Genomic DNA, 22,589 nt, shown 5'->3' on the forward strand with positions numbered 1-22,589 from the left:
GCCCTGCCCATAGTATCCAAACAGACCTTTCCCAAGGTGGCCCTCTTCTTCCCAGTTTCTTTTTGGTAATTTATTTTATCGGGTCCGCAATTCAGAAGGCTCTTGTCCTTACAGATTAGGTTTGTCTGGCTAGGATTAAGGAACAAGAGCCCTAAAAGGTCACTTTTCTGGCATTTAATTTAGCACCTCTTCTATATATGAGAACCTAGAGGCAGTTCTCATTTGGCAATATCCTTCTATTTACTTGTTGTAGGTCTAAATTGAACTAGGGCAGACTCCCAAATTCCTGCATTCGCTATTCTGGTCCAGCAGAATTTAACATGTAGCTAAGGCTCCTTTCAGACATAGCGCATTTTTGAGCGCTATTTTGCGGGCGCTTTTCAAAAATGTGCAATGTCATTTTCGTCTGCCGGCAAAGTGAATGAGAAATTCACTTTGCCGTTCAGACACACCGCAAAAAAACGCGGCACTTTTGTCTGCAAACATGCCGGCGTAAAAAGAATTGACATGTCAATTCTTTACGCAGCGGCGTGTCTGCGTATCCCCATAGGGCCCCATATTACCGTCCACACACAGCGCCTTTGTCCTGGGTGTCGGCGTCTTTGTACGGAGGGGTTGACACCCAGGACCGGACGTGACGTCGGACAGGAAGAGGGAAGCCCCCGCCCCCCAGTGAAGCAGCATGGAGTCCTTCAACAGAATGAGCATAAACGTGGGGCTGCTGATCGATTTGGTATGTGTGTGTGTGCGTGTGTGTGTGTATGTGTGTGTGTGTGTGTCCCCATGCGACGCTAGTGCCACCATTGTGCTAAGTCGCCGTATGGGACTACTACTCCCATCCGGTATTAGGATGGGAGAGTTGTCCCTGTGTCCGGCGACTTAGCACAATTGTAAAGTTACACAAAACACCTACACACAATACACATACATGACACACAGTACAGTACATACAACACATAACATAGAGTATATACTCACCAACAGCACACTTGTAGGCGAAGCCCTCGATCCTCCAGGAAAAAATCCAAAAATAATAAACCAAATTCATACTCCCTGTCCGCAGAATCCATAAAACGAGTGTCCCACGCCGATCCCCTGCTCTCCGGCGATACACTGCCAGGAGCGAAGCTCCTAGCAGTGTATCGCGTACTGTTCCGGAGTTCAATGGCTCCGGCGTCTCGCTTAACAGCAGTACAGCTGCGTTGAACTTTCCCACGCAGCACTGCCGTTAAGCGAGAGTGCCGGGGTCAATGACCGCCGGTAAACTCGCTCGCGCATGCGCAGTGACACACCGACAGGAACTATGGCTCCTGTCAGTGTGTTGCTGCAGCCGTGGAGAGCAGACATATCTCTGGATGTGTCTGTTCTCCATGGAAAATCTTGATACGTGGCACTTAAATACGTGGCAATTAAATACGTGACACGTGGCACTTATACGTGATACGTGTCACTTAAATACGTGGCACTGAAATACGTGATACGTGGCACTTTGATATGTGGCACGTGTCACTTAAATACGTGGCACTGAAATATGTGGTGGCACTTTAATATGTGGCACGTGGCACTTTGATACGTGGCACGTGGCACTTTGATACGTGGCACGTGGCCCTGAAATACGTGGCACGTGGCACTGAAATATGTGGCACGTGGCACTTTGATACGTGGCACGTGGCACTTTGATACGTTGCACGTGACACTGAAATACGTGGCACGTGGCACTGAAATACGTGGCACGTGGCACTTAAATACGTGGCACTGAAATACGTGATACGTGGCACTTAAATACGTGGCACTTAGGCTATGTTCACATTTGCGTTGTGCGCCGCATGCGTCCTTTTTTTGATTGATTTTGGACGCAGCAAAAATGCAACTTGCTGCGTCCTCTGCGGCCGGATGCGTGCGCTGCAGTGACGCATGCGGCGCAAAACGCAAGTGCGACGCATGTCCATGCGCCCCCATGTTAAATATAGGGGCGCATGACGCATGCGGCGCCCGACGCTGCGGCGCAGACCGCAAATGTGAACGTAGACTTAAATAGCTGGATAGAGCTGGATCCGCGGGCTGTGATCTGGCCTACGCTCAGCACTCTGCGGAGCGCTGTCATTCAAAACACGTCCACTCATTTTGGTGTTTAGTCCCAAAATGGAGGATGGAAGAAGAAAAGGGTTGGACAAGGAAATGACATCATTTCTTTTTTTTTTTCCCCCACTGCAGTTAAAGCTTTATTTGTGTCAAACACAGACAATCTGCAGAGAAAACTGCATAAAAAACCGCACTAAAAACCGCATCAAAAACCGCATCAAAAACGCACCAAAAACGCACCTGCGTTTTCTGCCAAGAGCTGCGGTTTTTGTCCTGAAAAAAAAGGATTGAAATCAGGATCGTGTGAACATACCCTTACCGTACAGGGTTACGAGGGGGGGCGTCTGACTGACGCCTGCCCTAGTAACCTGGGGTTAGTGACAGTGGGGTTAGTAAACCCCAGCTGATGTCTGTTCCGCTTGCTGAGGCGTCTTTGGCTCAAGGCCATTGCAGCTGGCAGAATCGACATGATGTTAACTCCAGTGTGTATTGTATTCTGAGTCATAAAGACAGGAAATGACCTCAATGACTCTTTTTTTTTTTCCCCTTTTTTTTTTTTCAAACAAACTTTATTTTCAGTACACAATGCTGAAAAAAACGCAGCTGCAAAAAACGCAGCAAAAAACGCAGTGTGTGAAAAGCAGCTGCGTTTTTTCCCTTTTTAAAAAAACGCAGGTAAAGCAGCAGCAAAATACGCGCGCGTAAAAATACGCAGCAAATATGCTGTGTGTGAAAGTAGCCTAAGAGTCAAAACTGCCCACCCGGAAAGGGGAAAACTGACTGCCACATATTATTTCTGGCATCCGGGAGACCTCTAGGGGTCCAGCCGTCCTTTGGTCCTCCCCTTTTTGCACTGATCAGAGAGATCTCTCCAGTTTGGCTTTTTTGTGATTTTTCTCTCTCCTTTTCCGGCATTCGGGTGTTCAGCATCCTCATTTCGCCTTAGCAGAATTCTCCTCCTTTTCACTTAAATGAGGAGATTACTCTCCCTTCTTTTTTAGGTACTTAAACTCTCAGGGAGACGAGTGGCTATCACATAAGTAGATACAGTGGCATGTAGAAGTTTTGGCACCCCAGGTCAAAATTACTGTTGTTGTGAACAGTTATGCATTTGAAGATGAAATTATTTCTAAAAGGTCTAAAGTTAAAGATAACACATTTCCTTTGTATTTTAGGCAAAAAAATATTTTCATCTTTGACATTTAAAAAAATTACAGAAAGGAAATGGGCCAAGTTTCTGCACACTGCATGATTAGTACCTAGTAGCACCCCCCTTTTTGCAAGTATCACAGATTGTAAACGCTTTTTGTAGCCAGCGAAGAGTATTTCAATTCTTGTTTAAGAGACTTTCATCCATTCTGACTTTTAAAATTCTTTCATTTACTGGAGAATCCTGGGTCGTGTTGCATGCAATGCTATTTTGAGGTCTAACCATCTGATGTTCAGATCAGGGGACTTGGTGCCATTGTAAAAGCCTTCAGCTTACGCCTTTTGATGTAGTCTATTGTGGATTTTGACGTCTGTTTAGGATAATTATCCATTTGTAGAAGCCATCCTCTTTTCAACATAAGCTTTTTTTTACAGATGGTGTTATGTTTGCATCAAGAAATTTCATTGAACCCATTCTTCCCTCTGCCTGTGAAATGTTCCCCATGCCATTGGCTGCAACACAATCCCAAAGCATGATTGATCCATCCCCATGCTTAATAGTTGGCGAAATGCTCTTTTCCTGAAATTTTGTGCCCTATTTATTCAGTCGCCATGACAGCACTAACGAGAGAGGGGATCTGCCCTTCAGGGACAGGAAACCTACAGAGATAAAAGGGCGGCACCTCTCTCTCGCATCAGTTGGTTTCCTGTCCCTGACAAGGGACCCTGCAGACATACCTTTAGAAGAAAGGTGAAGATGGAAGATTATGCCCAGGCCCGACAGACCGGTTCTTGAGGCAGGAGCTCCCCTTCCATGGTATTGTTCGGAGTCTTGGAGGTGCCACTCCACAGAGGGCTGTGGGAGTAGGCAGCAGCAGAGAAAAGCAGCCTTCAGGGGGAGTGCTGACTTTGAGGTGTCCCATAGCCGCAGTTACAGGTCTGTATATTATGGGAGGCCCTGTCTTCCAGAGCGCTGCAGCGGAGCTGGCGTCCTCTTCCGGTCGAACCGGGGGGGGTGTCGCACGTGTGGCGGCGCGGTCGGCGTTCCGGTCACAGTGGGGGGCCTGGTGAGTGTTAGCGCAGTTGGCCGCGGCGGTGATTATGGCGGCGCTCTGTGGATTGTGGCCGGCAAGGAGTGATGACGTGCGGTGCATGCGCAGTTGGGCCGCAGCGGGGAATATGGCAGCGCCCTGTAGATCGTGGCTGGTGAGGAGTGATGACGCGCGGCGCATGCACAGTTGGGCCGCGGCGGTAAAGATGGCAGCGCCCTGCAGTACACAACGTGGGAATGCGGGCGCTTGGCGGTTCCTGGGTCAGGTGAAGCCATTAAGGGCGACACACGGCACAGCTGGGGGGGGAGGTTCCTATAAGGGGGCAGGCTTGTGGGGGACGGGCCTCCCATATGCTATGTACCAGGCAGTTCACCTGGATTGACCTGCTGACCCCATCCGGGGGAGGTACCTGAGGGGGACCAGGCTATTTAAGAAATCCCTTTGGGCTAATACAAGGCTCGTTATCCTTATTGGGAAATGGAGTCTCAGGAGCATGGTGCAATGCAGCAATCTCCAGAACAGCAGTCTCGTTCCTTGGAGGAGCCCCAAGTGTCGGCTATTCAGCGAAGGTCCAGTTGCAGTAGTCACCCGGGAAGGGAAAGGATCAGCCAGAATCTTAAGCCTGGTAGATCCTCAAGCCGTAAAGATGATGCATCAGCTGTGAAGGATACCCCGCAGTCTACGGTACCACTCAATTACTTTCTAGGGCTAAGTGATCTCCGAGAAAGTTCCCTTGGTGATGTGTGTCTCCCCTTATGTTCCCTCTCTCCTTATTTATCACGGAATGAAACGGTCCACTAAAACTAAGCGTAGAGAATGTGCTGAATGTGGAGTCCCTTTACCGGACAACCACATAATGAAGCTATGAGGACCTTGTATTCAGCATTTGATAGCGGAGGAGACGCCAGACTTTACCAGCCTGAAACAGATGGTCAGGCAGGAGGTCAGAGGTTCGGTCAAATCCCTTTCTCAGGATAGAGATATTAGGGGAAGAGAACCCACATCCCAAGTTTCAATTGAGGACAGTGACTCAGGGGAGCTAAGATCGGAGTCTGTTCATTCTTCATCATCTTCTTCAGAGACTGATTCCGGTCATTCATGTTTTTCTTTTGACCGTATAGACCGGCTGGCCAAGGCGGTAAATAATACTATGGGGATTGAGGAGACCCCGTCAGAGAAATCTATGCAGGATGTCATGTTTAAAGGGCTAGACCGAAAATCTCGTAGATGTTTTCCGGTGGTTGACAAGGTGAACTCCCTTATCCTACGAGAGTGGAAGAAACCTGAGAGGAAAGGTTCTCTTCCGCCGTTGTTTAAGAGGAAATATCCTTTTGAAGAGGCGGCATCTTCAGCATGGGATAAAGCCCCAAAACTCGTTGCTGCCATAGCCAAAGCTTCCAAGAAATCCTCTCTACCATTTGAGGATTTGGGAACTTTAAGGTACCCGTTGGACAGGCGAGCTGATGTGTTCCTTAAAGGGGCTTGGGAAACGTCAGCAGGAGCTCTCAGGCCGTCAATTGCAGCCACCTGTACAGCACGTTCTATGATGGTGTGGTTGGACAGTTTAGAAGATCAACTTAAAAACAAAACTCCGAGGAATGAGATTTTATCCTCTCTTTCTATGGTTCAAGGAGCAGCAGCATACCTTTCAGATGCTTCTGCAGATTCTGTGAAGCTGGCAGCCAGATCAGCGGCCCTTTCTAATGCTGCTCGTAGAGCCATTTGGCTAAAATGTTGGCCAGGTGACATGCAGGCCAGATCAAAACTGTGCAGTATTCCGTGTGAGGGGGCGCATTTGTTCGGGTCGGTTCTAGACGAACTATTGGAGAAAGCAGGGGATAGTAAGAAACGTCTCCCTTACTTAGGAAGACCCTCCTACAGACGGAGTACTAATAAAAGATGGTTTGACCGTACAAGATCTAATAGAGAAAGGTCCAGATATGACTCCAGTAGGAAGAAAGGTAGAGGCTACATGTTCAACTCTTTTCGGGACAACAGAAAGCCACAATGACTGCCGGGCCGGGTGGGAGGTGGGCTTTTGGCCTTCTATCCGGCTTGGCTAAATATTTCCAGTAGCCCATGGGTCCTGAACATTATTAAATCAGGACTAAAGTTTGATTTTCAGAACATTCCTAATGATAAATTTCTTGTAACACCTGTACGTTCTTCACCTGCAGAACAACTGGCATTAGAGTCTGAGGTCCAGGAACTTTAACAAAAGGGTGTATTGGTGGAAGTGCCTGAAGCACAAAGAGGTAAGGGGTTTTATTCCCCCCTCTTCTTGATTAAAAAGCCAGACAATTCTTTTCGTACCATCATTAATCTTAAAGGCCTGAATAAATTCCTATGGGTCCAATCGTTTAAAATGGAGTTGGTAAAAACAGCAATAAAGCTATTGTTTGGCAAGTGTTTCATGGTCGTCTTAGATCTTAAAGACGCCTATTATCATGTTCCTATACACGCAGACCATCAACAGTTCTTAAGGGTAGCAGTCTCACTAAGCGGGACAGTTAAACACTTCCAATACAGGGCACTCCCCTTTGGAGTTGCAGTTGCCCCTCGTGTTTTCACGAAGATAATGGTGGAGGTCATGGCACATCTTCATGACCAGGATATTCTAGTGGTTCCATATCTGGATGACCTATTAATAATAGGAAACTCAGAATCACATTGCTCGGCCTAACTAGCAAAAGTAATTACAGCCTTACAAAGGTTGGGATGGATTATTAATTTAAAAAAAATCACGGTTATAGCCCCTAAGAGTACAAGTATTCCTGGGTCTCATCTTAGACTCCAGGTTACAAGAATGCCGCCTACCAGACACAAAGGTAGACAAAATTCAACAGCAAATACTCAAGGTTGTTAACAATCCATCAGTCACATTAAGAGGGGCAATGTCACTGTTAGGCTCACTCACGTCTTGTATCCCGGCTGTTCTTTGGGCCCAGTACCACACCAGAGTCCTACAGTGGGATGTACTGTGCAATACTCATCAGTTAGAAGGCCACCTTGATAGTACCTTTTCTTTGTCTGAGGCTTCTGTACATTCCTTACGTTGGTGGTTACACACGCCTAACCTGCGGACAGGTGTTCCCTGGATAAACCAGATATCTCGTGGTGACCACAGATGCTAGCCCCAGGGGATGGGGAGCACATATGGGTGATATGTGGGTCCAGGGAGTTTTGTCACATTCCGAGCAAAACCTTTCCTCCAACCTTAGAGTTATTGGCGGTAGAACGAGCTCTGAGTTATTTCCTTATGTCCTTACAGGGCCGACACGTCAGGCTATTTTCACACAATCAGGTAACGGTAGTTTATATTAATCATCAGGGGGGAACCCGTTCCAGATCTTTAATGGAAACGGCGGGTCGTATCTTTCAGATTGCCGAAACTCATCTACTGTCGCTCACATCTCTTCATATAAAGGGAAAACACAACATCATAGCAGATTACCTAAGTCTCAGAAAACTCAGGCAAGGAGATTGGGTTCTCAATCAAACCGTCTTCAATCAGATCACACTTCTATGGGGGTGCCCGGATATAGACCTATTCGCCAGCAAAGAGAAAAATAAGAGTCACCAGTTTTGCTCCCTAAACCCCAGAGACAATCCGTACGCGGTGGACGCCCTTCTAATTCCATGGCGTTTCAACATAGCCTATGCCTTTCCCCCACTGAACTTGATCCCGATTGTTCTGAGGAAGATACGGGAGGACAGAGCTCGGGTAATCCTAATAGCGCCATTCTGGCCCAGGAGGCCGTTGTTTCCGTTGCTGTGGAAAATGTTGGTTTCCCAGCCTTGGATTCTTCCAGAACTCCCAGACCTCCTCTCCCAAGGTCCAAATTTCCATCCACGAGTGTCCAAATTACATCTGGCGGCGTGGAATTTGAAGGGACATTACTGAAAAGGAGGGGGTTTTTCACAAGGACTGATTTAAAAGTAGGAAAGTTTCCACAACAAATATTTATGTTAGAGTCTGGAAGAAATTCTTAACTATTTCAGGAGCAGATATTGGTCAGAAAGTCAGTATTACTAAAGTTCTGGAGTTCCTGCAGAGGGGTCTGGAGATGGGACTAGCCACTAGCACTCTTAGAGTCCATGTATCAGCTTTAGGAGCTTTATATAATTGTAATTTAGCTAACAATTACTGGGCTGCTAGATTTATCAAAGCAGCGGCTAGGTCAAGACCCATTGTTAAGAAAAAAAACTAGCCCCGTGGGACTTAAACTTGGTACTTACAGCTCTAACTGAACCCCCCTTTGAGCCTATTGATTCTGCTCCTATAAAAATCCTGTCTTTTACAACAGCTCTTTTGGTTGCTCTTACATCAGCAAGAAGGGTTAGTGACCTACAAGCCCTCTCTAGACAGCCCCCATACATTCAGTTTAGAGACGATAGAGTAGTATTAAGAACGGATCCTCTTTACCTTCCTAAGGTAGCGTCTAAGTTCCACAGACTTCAGGAGATAAATCTCCCCACTTTTTGTCCTAATCCTAAAAATAAAAAAGAACTGAAACTCCATTCATTAGATGTTAAAAGATGTCTACTCAAATACATAACTTTAAAGGACCCTTGGAAAAAAGATGGTTCTTTGTTCATATCCTTTCAGGGAGTCAGGAAAGGGTTTAGGGTGTCCAAAAACACCTTAGGTAGATGGATTAGGGAAGGGATATCTTTGGCTTATTCAGCAGGTGGCCTAGAAGTCCCGTAAGGTATAAGAGCTCATTCCACTCGGGCCATGGTGACATCCTGGGCGGAAAGGTCGGAGGTGTCGATTGAGGATATATGTAAGGTGGCCACATGGTCATCTCCGTCTACTTTCTTTAAGCGTTATAGATTAGATCTGGGAGGCTCCTCCGATCTCACGTTTGGTAAAAGGGTGCTGGAAGCAGTAGTCCCTCCCTAAGACTTTTTTCTCTGTAAATCTCTCGTTAGTGCTGTCATTGCGACTGAATAAATACTCAAGCTACTTACCGGTAGCGGTGTTTTTCAGGAGCCCATGACAGCACTCCTATATTCCCTCCCTTTATGCTGGCATGGCTTATCACCACTTGTTTATATAAATTTTTAAGTTTAATCACAGGGTGAAATGTATAAATTATTTATGTGCTACTAACCAAGGAGGTCCTCTCATGCTCTGTAATCCAACTGATGCGGGAGAGAGGTGCCGCTCTTTTATCTCTGTAGGTTTCCTGTCCCTGAAGGGCAGATCCCCTCTCTCGTTAGTGCTGTCATGGGCTCCTGAAAAACACCGCTACCGGTAAGTAGCTTGAGTATTTTTCTCTCCACACATACAGTACAGACCAAAAGTTTGGACACACCTTCTCATTTAAAGATTTTTCTGTATTTTCATTACTATGAAAATTGTACATTCACACTGAAGGCATCAGACCTATGAATTAACACATGTGGAATTATATACTACATACTGGTATCTATTTTGAACTGTGATTTCTGTTATGCTGTAATGTCTATTGTCTGTACAAGTCCCCTCTATAAGTTGTAAAGCGCTGCGGAATATGTTGGCGCTATATAAATAAAAATTATTATTATTATTATTATATACTTAACAAAAATGTGTGAAACAACTGTAATTATGTCCTATATTCTAGGTTCTTCAAAGTAGCCACCTTTTGCTTTGGTGACTGCTTTGCACACTCTTGGCATTCTCTTGAAGAGCTTCAAGAGGTAGTCACCAGGAATGGTCTTCCGACAATCTTGAAGGAGTTCCCAGAGATGCTTAGCACTTGTTGGCCCTTTTTCCTTCACTCTGTGGTCCAGCTCACCCCAGGTCTGGTGACTGTGGAGGCCAGGTCATCTAGCGTAGCACCCCATCACTCTCCTTCTGGGTCAAATAGCCGTTACACAGCCTGGAGGTGTGTTTGGGGTCATTGTCCTGTTGCAAAATAAATGATGGTCCAACTAAACGCAAACCGGATGGAATAGCATGCCGCTGCAAGATGCTGTGGTAGCCATGCTGGTTCAGTATGCCTTCAATTTTTATTAAATCCCCAACAGTGTCACCAGCAAAGCACCCCCACACCATCACACCTCCTCCTCCATGCTTCACGGCGGGAACCAGGCATGTAGAGTCCATCCGTTCACCAATCAAAGAACACCAACTCATTTAAGCTGTTGCTTAGCCCCCAGTCAGATTAACCCCTGATAAACAACTCTGATTAATACACTGCCAGGTCTGTGACAACATGCAACCACAAGCTTATGCCAACTGTGTGGTCGAGATGTGGACTGTACAGAGGATAGTTCAGTGTGTTTTGTGGCTCGCTAAATTTGAATCTGTGACCAAAGTGGTACATGAATATCGGAGCGTTTAGAACGAAGTGCCACCACATGGGAATAGGGATAAACAGTTGAAGGAAACCGGCAGTTTGGTGGAGAAACCCCATGATAGGCCCTTGTTTTTTCGCGGCGCGGTCTGTGACGGCAAACGCGTATCTTGACATGTTGGAATTGTATGCAGTGCCAAAATTTCCAGAAGGTGTCATCTTTCAACAGGACGGCGCTCCTCCACACTATGCCACCATTGTTCTTGATTTTCTGGATAGAACATTCCCCCCACAGTGGATAGGCAGGAATTCTGTCAAGCCATGGCCACCACGATCCCCGGATCTGACTCCTTTAGACTTTTACTTTTGGGGTTATGTGAAGCAACATGTGTACATTGAACGTATCAATGATATTAATGACTTAAAACTGAGAATCACAGACGTTCACTCTGTTACACCAGACATCCTGACCTGTGTGTGGCAAGCAAGAACTTCACTATTTGTTTGGATGTGTGTAGGGCAACAAATGGAGCCCACATCGAGCTGCATTGAATAGGTATGAAACTGGGAGAATTTTTCTTTTATTTGGAGCAGATTTCACATTTCTATCATATTGTTGCTTTCCAGTGACTGGTCAAAAGTGCGCCATGACTTTACGACACTGAATAAAGAACAGCAGCCCTGACATCATGGCTACAATGCGAGGAATACAGATTTGATCCACTGCCCATTACTGATCCTACGGAGATGTTTGGAGAGGTCACCAAGCCACAGACATCAGTGGACTGTTAGCTTCCTAAGATTGACGCTATCTTCTCTCTGTGGGTGCCCACCAAAGGCGGGTTGCCACTAGTTGGGGTAGTTGACCCTGGAATCCCCAAAGTCGCAGATGTTCTAATTCTCAGCGAGCCAGCTGAAGGGTGAGGCTCTAACTGGTTAGGGGCTGGTTTCACACTTGCGTTGTGCTGAGCTGCTGAGGGCTGCGTACTTCCTCTGTTAAGCCCCGCCCACTGCCACATCTCTTCCATTCAGCTCCGCCTACGTCGGTATGCATCATGCGTACCGATCATTAACATTGGGTACACATGCCATGCGAATGTATGCGGATGCCTCCGCATGCGTCGTTTTGATGCTGCGCCGAATGCAACATATTGCATTTTGTTGTGGCCGGCGCAGCGTCACATTACGCATGCGGAGGCATCCATATGCATTCGCATGGCCTGCGTACCCAATGTTAACGATAGGTACGCAGGATGCATGCCAGCGTAGGCTGAGCTGAATGAAAGAGGTGCCGCAGTGGGCAGGGCTTAACAGAGGAAGTACGCAGCACTCCGCAGCTCTGCACAATGCAAGTGTGAAACCAGCCTAAGAAAAGAAAAATAACTTTTATTATATTACCTGTGGGGCACTCCGGTCTGAGGGGTATCATATTCGTGGTCCTGCACCTCTCATCTTCTTACGATCGCTGTCTTGCTTTGTTTGGATGACATGTCTCTACGCCATTCACACAGTCTCCTCTGAATCGCGCTCCTACTTTTACAATGCTGTATATGAGCTCTGAAAGGTAATTGCCGTAACGCATATCGGCTGAACCTGGTGACAGGTTCACATTAAGGTCTGAAACCTTGGTCAAAGTTATCTGAGCACACAAATCTCCAAGAGTGCCCAAACTTTTGCATTGCCCTACATTCCTTTTTGTATTTTTTTACTTGTAAAAAATGACTTTTTTTGCCTAAAATACAAAGGAAATGTGTCATCATTAACTTTAGGCCTTTTAGAGATAATTTCATGTTCATTTTGCTTAACTGTTCACAATAACCGTAATTTTGACCAGGGGTGCCCAAACTTTTACATGCCATGGTAGAGCCGGAAGCTGTGCACAGATCTGCCTGTGTCTCAAAGCTCCGATTAGATGCTTTAGGGTTCTCCTGGTATGCTCTGGCAGAGGTCTGACTTTCTATAGTGTGATCATTGATTGCTGGATTTATCAGACTTTTGCGAGGCTTGTAGGGTAGGTGCCTGTGCTCCCCCATTCGGGGTTAGGGAACACTCTGCCTGGATTGTAAGAGCTTTCCGGGCAGTCCTTCACCAGGTATCAACCTTGCAGCTCTGAAAAGTAGCCACTTGCTGTCATCAGTGCATACAGTTTTACAGGGTCCACACCTTTGTTTTGGCAGATGCAAATCTGGGGAGGAAGATACTGAAAGCAGCAGTTGACCAGGCAACTGCTTAAAGGGAAGGTGCCACCAGTTTTCTTGTAGTTTGTTTTTTTGTGAAATTAAGCTTAAAATAGTAAATAAAATGTACTAATGCAATGTTTGCACTGTTTGCAAACATTTCTATATGAAAAATATATATTTTCTTACAAATATATATATTGACCACTAGGGGGACCATTTTCCGTTTTAGACCTCAAGCAGCTACAGTGCCTACAAGTAGTATTCAACCCCCTGCAGATTTAGCAGGTTTACACATTTGGAATTAACTTGGCATTGTGACATTTGGACTGTAGATCAGCCTGGAAGTGTGAAATGCACTGCAGCAAAAAAGAATGTTATTTCTTTGTTTATTTTTTTTTTAAATTGGGAAAAGTTTTTTCAGAGGGTCATTTATTATTCAACCCCTCAACCCACCAGAATTCTGTTTGGTTCCCTTAAAGTATTAAGAAGTAGTTCAGGCACAAAGAACAATGAGCTTCACATGTTTGGATTAATTATCTCTTTTTCCAGCCTTTTCTGACTATTTAAGACCCTCCCCAAACTTGTGAACAGCACTCATACATGGTCAACATGGGAAAGACAAAGGAGCATTCCAAGGCCATCAGAGACAAGATCGTGGAGGGTCACAAGGCTGGCAAGGGGTACAAAACCCTTTCCAAGGAGTTGGGCCTACCTGTCTCCACTGTTGGGAGCATCATCCGGAAGTGGAAGGCTTATGGAACTACTGTTAGCCTTCCACGGCCTGGACAGCCTTTGAAAGTTTCCTCCCGTGCCGAGGCCAGGCTTGTCCGAAGAGTCAAGGCTAACCCAAGGACAACAAGGAAGGAGCTCCGGGAAGATCTCATGGCAGTGGGGACATTGGTTTCAGTCAATACCATAAGTAACGTACTCCACCGCAATGGTCTCCGTTCCAGACGAGCCCGTAAGGTACCTTTACTTTCAAAGCGTCATGTCAAGGCTCGTCTACAGTTTGCTCATGATCACTTGGAGGACTTTGAGACTGACTGGTTCAAGGTTCTCTGGTCTGATGAGACCAAGATCAAGATCTTTGGTGCCAACCACACACGTGACGTTTGGAGACTGGATGGCACTGCATACGACCCCAAGAATACCATCCCTACAGTCAAGCATGGTGGTGGCAGCATCATGCTGTGGGGCTGTTTCTCAGCCAAGGGGCCTGGCCATCTGGTCCGCATCCATGGGAAGATGGATAGCATGGCCTACCTGGAGATTTTGGCCAAGAACCTCTGCTCCTCCATCAAGGATCTTAAGATGGGTCGTCATTTCATCTTCCAACAAGACAACGACCCAAAGCACACAGCCAAGAAAACCAAGGCCTGGTTCAAGAGGCAAAAAATCAAGGTGTTGCAGTGGCCTAGTCAGTCTCCTGACCTTAACCCAATTGAAAACTTGTGGAAGGAGCTCAAGATTAAAGTCCACATGAGACACCCAAAGAACCTAGATAACTTGGAGAAGGTCTGCATGGAGGAGTGGGCCAAGATAACTCCAGAGACCTGTGCCGGCCTGATCAGGTCTTATAAAAGACGATTATTAGCTGTAATTGCAAACAAAGGTTATTCCACAAAATATTAAACCTAGGGGTTGAATAATAATTGACCCACACTTTTATGTTTAAAATTTATAAAAATTTAACTGAGCAACAAAACTTTTTGGTTTGTAAGATTTATGCATCTGTTAATAAATCCTGCTCTTGTTTGAAGTTTGAAGGCTCTAACTTATTTGCATCTTATTATACCTGCTAAATCTGCAGGGGGTTGAATACTACTTGTAGGCACTGTATAGTGAGACTTACCAGCTTTACTGTTAGCTGGAAAATCTGGGCAGTAACTGCTGACATCAGCATTTCCCTCCCCTTTTGGGTGGTCTAATATCCCTGGGGCAGAATGAAGAGCAGCATCACAGGGCAGAGCCATTTTGTGTGTGACTGCCCTGTGATCTGCTATCACCAGCAGTTACTGCATCAGAAGCACAGTTAGTTTATGTGGTGTGTATGGAGCAGCATTGTCTGTGCAGAGCTGTCTGTGACTCATCCCTCAGTAAGGCTACGTTCACATTTGCGTTGTGCGCCGCAGCGTCGGCCAGCAACGCACAACGCAAACAAAAACGCAGTTGCGTTTTGAACAAAAAACGCTGCGTTTTGCGCCGCATGCGCCCCCCAAAATCTATACAATGTTTTGCATATTTATTGGAAAACGCATGCGTCGTACAACGCACCACGACGCAAGTACTTGCGTCGTCTGCGTTGTCAATACAAATCAATGGTAAAAAAGGCGCATCGACGACGCAAAAGCGACGCAAACACGATGCATGCGTTTTTTAAAAAGTCAGCGCCGCAAAAAAAATGCAACATGTTGCGTTTGCCGCGCCCTGACAGGTGCGCCCTAACGCCGCATGCGGCGTACGACGCACCAAAACGCATGACAACGCATGTACATGCGGCGCCATGCGGCCCCAATGTTAAAGATAGGGCCGCACGACGCATGCGTTTTGTTGCGGCGACGACGCTGCGGCGCACAACGCAAATGTGAACGTAGCCTTAGATAAGAAGGAGCTCCAGGTCTGCAGTGAATGGCCAGGCATTGTGGAGGGAGGGGAGAGATACATTGTATGGCTGAGAGGTGTCAGGTGTCACCTTTCTCTGCAGGCTGTGAATGCAGCTTAATGGAGTGAATGGAGCTCCTGTGATAGAGAGTAAGTGGAGCTTGGCAGAGAGCACTGGGCTATAATAAAATGGCTGCTAGTCACACCTACAGCAGTGAGTTGTGCAGCCCACAGAGGCGTGCCCAGCTCACTGCTAACGCCTCTCCAATGTTAAAGATAGGGTCAGCGCCGGTCTATTATCTCCTATGTCCATGGGGTGCTGTAAAATGACACTGTTAGTGTTGTGAACTGCTGTGAAACCAAGATGTCAGCCCCCAGTTCCTTCTTTAAACACATATAACACACGAAATCTATTTCACATGCATTTAAAACTTGGTTATAGCAGCATGTTATGCTACATTACAGTGATTTATTAATGATCTACAAACGCGGTACCTTACCTTTAAGCAATGGTGGAAAACTTTCTCTGGTAACTGTATAATGTTTAACCCCTTTATCCCCCAAAGCCCATTTTCAGCTTCATGGTCCCAGGCCAGATTTTACAATTCTCACTAGTGTCTATTTGTGTTAATAACTCTGGAACGCTTCAACGGATCCCACTGATTCTCAGATTATTTTCTATTGACACATTGTACTTCATGATAGTGGTAACATTTGTTCAATATGACTTTGCATTTATTTGTTAAAATATCAGAAATTTGGCAGAAACTTAGAAATTTTTGCAATTTTCAAACGGCTAATTCTTATATCCTTAAACAAGAGAGTTGAATGACACAAATTAGTGAATAAATAACATTTCCCAAAGGTCAAATTTACATCTGCATAATTTTTTAAACCTATTTTTTTGGGCTGGGAAGTTAGCAGGGTTAAAAATTGATCAGCAATTTCTAATTTTTCCAACAAAATTTGCAAAACCATTTTTCTAGAGACCACATCACATTTGAAGTGACTTTGGGGGTGCCTCTATGACAGAAAATACCTAATTGTGACACCATTCTAAAAACTGCACCCTCCTAAGTCCTCAAAACCACATTCAATAAGGTTATCACTTCAGGTGCTTCACAGGAATTAATGCAGTGTGGAAGGAAATTTAATATTTTACTTATTTTTTTTTTCAGAAAATTTTTACTATAGCTCCAATTGTTTTATTTTCAAATGGGTAACAGGAGAAAATGGACCCCAAAATATATTATGCAATTTCTCCTGAGTTCGCCGATAACTCATATGTGGGGGAAATCTATGGCTTGGGGTGAACTGCAGGGCTTGGAAGAGAAGAAGCACCATTTAGGAAGTCAAACACAAAATGGGCTAGAATCGAGAGCGAAAACCATGTCCTGTTTGGATAGCACCTGATGTTCTTAAACAGTGGAAATCCCCCTATAAGTGACCCCATTTTGGAAACTAGACCCTCAAACAATTTGTCTAGCTCTGTGGTGAGCACTTTGAACCCATTGGTGCTTCACAGAATTTTAGTTAAGCTGTGAAAATCACAAAATTTGATTTTTTTTCCCACAAAAATGTTGTTTGAGGCCCATAATTTTTCATTTTCACAAGGATAGCAGAGAAAATGGACATCAAAATTTGTTCTGCAATGTCTCTTGAGTACACAGATACCCTCATGTGCTTGAAAACTACTTTTGAGGCACATTGCAAAACTCAGAAGTGAAGAAGTGCTATGTTGGAGTTCAGAGTTTGCTGAATGTTACATTGCTAGAGCCCCTGAGGTGCCAGAATATATTGACACCACGGATGTGTCACAGAATTTTATACAGAATTTTATGCAGGTCCAAAAAGACAACCTCTCTGGATCATAGGCCAGACCGCATTCATAGTGACCCCATCTGCTTCATTATAGGGTATCTTGCACCTGGGGTTCTGTCTGAATCACGCATTTCAAAGATTTACCGGTATATGGAAATCCCCGGTGTAAGAGCTCAGCTTATACCACAAGATAAATGTGTTTTTTGGTCAAGTTAACGGTGTTATTGGTACCATTTTCTGTCACATATCGTTTTTTGATCGCTTTCTGTTCCCATTTTTGGGCATAATAAGCAGAAATCAGCAATTCAGGAATTGTTTTTTGGGGGTCTTGTTTTATGCTGTTCCGTGTTTGGTAAAATTGATAAGGCAGCTTTATTATTCAGTATGATTACAGCGATACAATGATTATATAATTTTTATTAATGTTTTGGCACTTTTACACAATAAACAATTTTGTAGAAAAAACAATTATTTTTGCATTTCTCTATACTGAGAGCTGTAACTTTATTTTTCCAGTGATGGAGCTGAATAGCAACATGTTTGCAGGACAAAATGGCATTTTCAGAGATCTTTTTAATCGTGTTTTATTCCACTTTTTGTTAAGCAGTATGGTGAAAAAGCATAGTTTGGGCATTTTTTTTTTTCAATTCTTAAGGTGTTCACTGAAGGGGTTAACTAGTGTTGACAGTTTTATAGGTGGGGTTGTTCCGAATGCAGCAATATCAAATATGTTTACTTTATCTTTTTTTACATAAAAATATGTATTTATTGGTTTTATATTTAATGTTTATGATTATTATATTTTCAGATTTTTGTAAAGTACCGTATATTTTTACAATTTTGTTTACTTTTTTTTATTTTATTACTTCCTCAATCTATGGGACTTTCACATTCAGCACCTTGATTGCTGTTATAAAGTATTGTATTGCATGATCATTGCAATGCTTTAGACCAGAGGTCCCCAACCGCCGGTCCGCGGACCAGGACCGGGCCGTTGGGGTTTTGCAGCCGGTCCGCGGCGCCGCTGACAGCGGTTAAACACGCCGGTTGTGCGGCTTGTCACACTCCAGCGCCGCAGCGTTCGTCATTCCCCCTTTGGTGGGCGGCCGTGGAGTTAGGGCGGAAGTCTCCTCCCCCTCATCCGCCACTCCCTCCTCCCATCTCCCGCTGTACGAGCAGGGCGGGCGGGCAGGGCGAGCAGGGTGGGCGGGCAGGGCGGGCAGCTTCCACAGCCGCAGCTCCTCCCATTCCGTGACGTCACCATGTATTTCCGGAGTCACCATGGGTGAGTCATATCCGGCCTGTGCGTGTGTGCGGGAACAGCGGGCTGGGCCCCTCTGAATGAAGGTATTACCGGCGGCTGTGCAGGGTCCATGTGTGGGGAGCTGGGGTATATGTAGCAGTGCTGAATATTTTTTTGTTGATAGGATTTCATGAAGTGGCCATGAAACTTAATAAATAAACTCAGCTCTGCTACATCAGTAAAAAACCAATTGATTAATCATTAATCAATTGGTTTTTTACTGATGTAGCAGAGCTGAGTTTGTTATTTACTGTTTGTTACTCATGTGCTCTCAAGAGAAGTTATCGGTCCACACTGCACTGATAAAAGTACCACAAAGCTTTAGCATGAGGCCAGATGTAGCAGAGAGGAATGTGTCACTTGTAGATTTCATACACAGAGTGATTCATTTGTCAGGTTTATGAAACACTGAACACAGATGTAGCAGAGCTGATGGTGTCACAGCAGAGTACATTCATTAATCATTAATGAATGTACTCTGCTGTGACACCATCAGCTCTGCTACATCCGTGTTCAGTGTTTCATAAACCCGACAAATGAATCACTCTGTGTATGAAATCTACAAGTGACACATTCCTCTCTGCTCCATAACCCCACCCCCATATGACCAAAGCCCCGCCCCTGCCCCACCCCCACCGGGCCATGGAAAACTGGTCTTGCTTAAAGCCGGTCCCTGGTGCAAAAAAGGTTGGGGACCTCTGCTTTAGACCTATCGGTGCAGCACTTTCACAAGCCTCTTGGACCGTGATATGAGCATGGTCTAAGGGGCTTTCCATAAGCTGGTGATCCGTATGTCGTCATTACTACCTCGTGTCACCATGGTAACAATCGAGCTCTCGCGATTACGCCGGTTGGAGGGGAGTTGTAGCCCCGTACCTCTCCCTGCTTTGTAAATGTTGCTATCGATATTGCTCACAGCATTTAGGGGGTTAAAATGCCAGGGGCGGAGCAAGGATGGCTCCTGTCAATGAAAGATGGATGTCAGCTGCTATGTCAGCTGAATAGCCGATGGTAATCGCACATGCCCAGCTTTTGGGCTCTCCAAATTGCCAGGATATATCCATACGTCCTAGGCCAAGAAGTCCTTCCCTTCCAGGACATATGGATACGTGAAAGGTCATGAAGGGGTTAAAGGATGTGTTGCTTATGTTTTCTATAAAAAGTTTGAAAATGACTCCCATAATGATTGAATAAACAAGCATTTAAGTTGTAAATAGTGAGCATTCGCCTATAATCAACATTTTTATTTATATGACTTTTCATCCTAATTATTTTTTATTTCCCTTTTTTCATAGGTGTGTTCAGAGCAACATCGTGCTTTTAACACAGGCATTTCGAAGAAAATTTGTGATACCAGATTTTATGTCTTTTACATCACACATTGATGAGCTTTTCGAAAGCGCAAAGAAATTATCTGGTGGAAAGGTATTGAATCTATTTTCACAACATTTTTTTTCTCACTTAATATGCAAGTGTTGCAGTTTACAAAATGTAATGCCAGTAACTGATTTATTACTGATCTGCTACTTCATTCACACATGCCAATTATCATTACGGTCACTTGAAAGCAAACCAATCCTAATCATAATTGGCCCACCAAAAAGCTTTTAGAAGTGTACATTAAATATTTCTGTACCTATTTTAAGATGTGGGTAGTATACCAGTGTACTTCCTGAAAGCCGGATACTTTAGTTGTTTTGGTTTGCATTGTTGGAACATCACAGTATCACAAGCATTTATTGAACATAACATAAAATTAATAGTGACCCAACTGTGCATGGCTAAGTCTACACCTAAACTTTTTTTTACTTTATTCAGTCTCTAGAAAACCGCTGTCCATAGTGTAGGAAAGCCAGGTATGACAGGGTTAAAAGCTAGAGCCAGGCCCTGTCTAGAGCCAGGCCCTGTGTGCAATGGTGAGTCAGCTGAGGGAGCAGAAAGTGTGTTGTGTTGGAGCTGCACTAGACAAGCCAGAATCTCTCTGGTAGGAGACAGCAAAGGCCATGAGAACCAAACTGCAAGTATCACCTGTTGCGAAGGACGATAACTATTTTATGTGACTAAACAGCTGATTATTTGCGTGTCTGCAGCTAGGAAGAGCGCTTGCTCAAGGCCCAAGAGGCAAAATCTAGGGGGTATGATCAATTGGAAATGTATTAGTACCATAGTGGAGGACAAGTTCCTTACCCAAAGGCAGGGACACTGTAAAGTGGTAGAAAAAGTGGCAGAGGTCAACTATAAAGTTAATCAAACAAGGAAAAGGAGCCCTTTCCCATATATTATGGCAACTAAACCCTGGAAGGATAGGGACCCACTCAAGACTGTTTGTTAGCCTGGACAGAAGCCAACCTTGTGGTGTCAAAGTGGCAGAAACTGTGCCGCCACCCCAAAATGAGCATGGCTAAAAATTGGTACCTAAAAATAGAGGCAAGTTCTTGGAGTTAGTGGATCACCCTCATGTCATCAAACATGGGCCTCCTACTCAGGTCAGTTTAAAATCCTGTAGGCTCTGTGTGTTGGCAGACAATGCCAACCTCTGACTTTGGGCAGAGGGGAAGGGTTTTAGGAAGTCAGGTAGGACAGAGTTAAAACCTAGCACTGGAGGTTCTTATTACATGCACCTGGCTTGCTATGCCTGTGTAAATCATGTACCGAGGGTGGTGTTCAAGATACTGCGGAGTCGCAGATGAGAAAATAATTTCCACACAGCCCACTGTCAGTAACTATTTTACTTAGAAACGAAGAACACATTAAACAAACATTTTGCCAGAAGGCTATATGCACTGTACTGGACAGCTCGGCACCCAAGAGAACTGTTTTTGCTATTTATTCTATGGGAATTTATTCTGTTGGTGTGTCTGTCTGAACCGGCCGCCGTTACCTTATTACACCCTGAGACCAAACTGGTTTAATTAAGTAAGAGCAAAGCACGGGCTCGCCTACAGTCTAGCATAGTGGTTCACAATTCTAAGAACATATATATTTCTTTTCCTATTTCTCAACCAAGTGTTCCCCTTCTGTCCCCATATAAACTCAAGAAACTAGAGGAAAAGTCTGTCCTCGACTATATGGAGAATATTAAAGAATTAACCAAATATATACACTCACTGGCCACTTTATTAGGTACACCTGTCCAACTTCTTGTTAACACTTAATTTCTAATCAGCCAATCACATGGCGGCAACTCAGTGCATTTAGGCATGTAGACATGGTCAAGACAATCTCCTGCAGTTCAAACCGAGCATCAGTATGGGGAAGAAAGGTGATTTGAGTGCCTTTGAACGTGGCATGGTTGTTGGTGCCAGAAGGGCTGGTCTGAGTATTTCAGAAACTGCTGATCTACTGGGATTTTCACGCACAACCATCTCTAGGGTTTACAGAGAATGGCCCGAAAAAGAAAAAAAATCCAGTGAGCGGCAGTTCTGTGGGCGGAAATGCCTTGTTGATGCCAGAGGTCAGAGGAGAATGGGCAGACTGGTTCGAGCTGATAGAAAGGCAACAGTGACTCAAATCGCCACCCGTTACAACCAAGGTAGGCCTAAGAGCATCTCTGAACGCACAGTGCGTCGAACTTTGAGGCAGATGGGCTACAGCAGCAGAAGACCACACCGGGTACCACTCCTTTCAGCTAAGAACAGGAAACTGAGGCTACAATTTGCACAAGCTCATCGAAATTGGACAGTAGAAGATTGGAAAAACGTTGCTTGGTCTGATGAGTCTCGATTTTTGCTGCGACATTCGGATGGTAGGGTCAGAATTTGGCGTAAACAACATGAAAGCATGGATCCATCCTGCCTTGTATGGAGCATCTTTGGGATGTGCAGCCGACAAATCTGCGGCAACTGTGTGATGCCATCATGTCAATATGGACCAAAATCTCTGAGGAATGCTTCCAGCACCTTGTTGAATCTATGCCACGAAGAATTGAGGCAGTTCTGAAGGCAAAAGGGGGTCCAACCCGTTACTAGCATGGTGTACCTAATAAAGTGGCCGGTGAGTGTATATATATAGGGGTTGGACAAAATAATGGAAACACCTAACGTTTTGGCATCATAATCTTCGAACATGTGATAAACATGCAAACCGTGACATATGGTAATGTTTTGTAGTTGAT

General features: G+C 44.9%; 1 protein-coding gene across 5 annotated transcripts in view; it reads left to right on the forward strand.

Moving 5' to 3' along the window:
• GLS (glutaminase) overlaps positions 1-22,589 on the forward strand; it is a 746,320-nt gene that overhangs the window by 155,585 nt on the left and 568,146 nt on the right. For all 5 annotated transcript variants that reach the window (XR_013218256.1, XM_077275591.1, XM_077275592.1 and 2 more), the window contains exon 4: positions 19,771-19,900. Coding sequence is in view for 4 of the 5 variants with exons in the window: in XM_077275591.1 (XP_077131706.1) it covers positions 19,771-19,900 (130 nt within the window). In the remaining variant the exon portion in view is untranslated. The remainder of the gene's footprint in view (positions 1-19,770; positions 19,901-22,589) is intronic.

Source organism: Ranitomeya variabilis, chromosome 7 (assembly GCF_051348905.1).
Source record: "Ranitomeya variabilis isolate aRanVar5 chromosome 7, aRanVar5.hap1, whole genome shotgun sequence".
NCBI lineage: Eukaryota > Metazoa > Chordata > Amphibia > Anura > Dendrobatidae > Ranitomeya > Ranitomeya variabilis.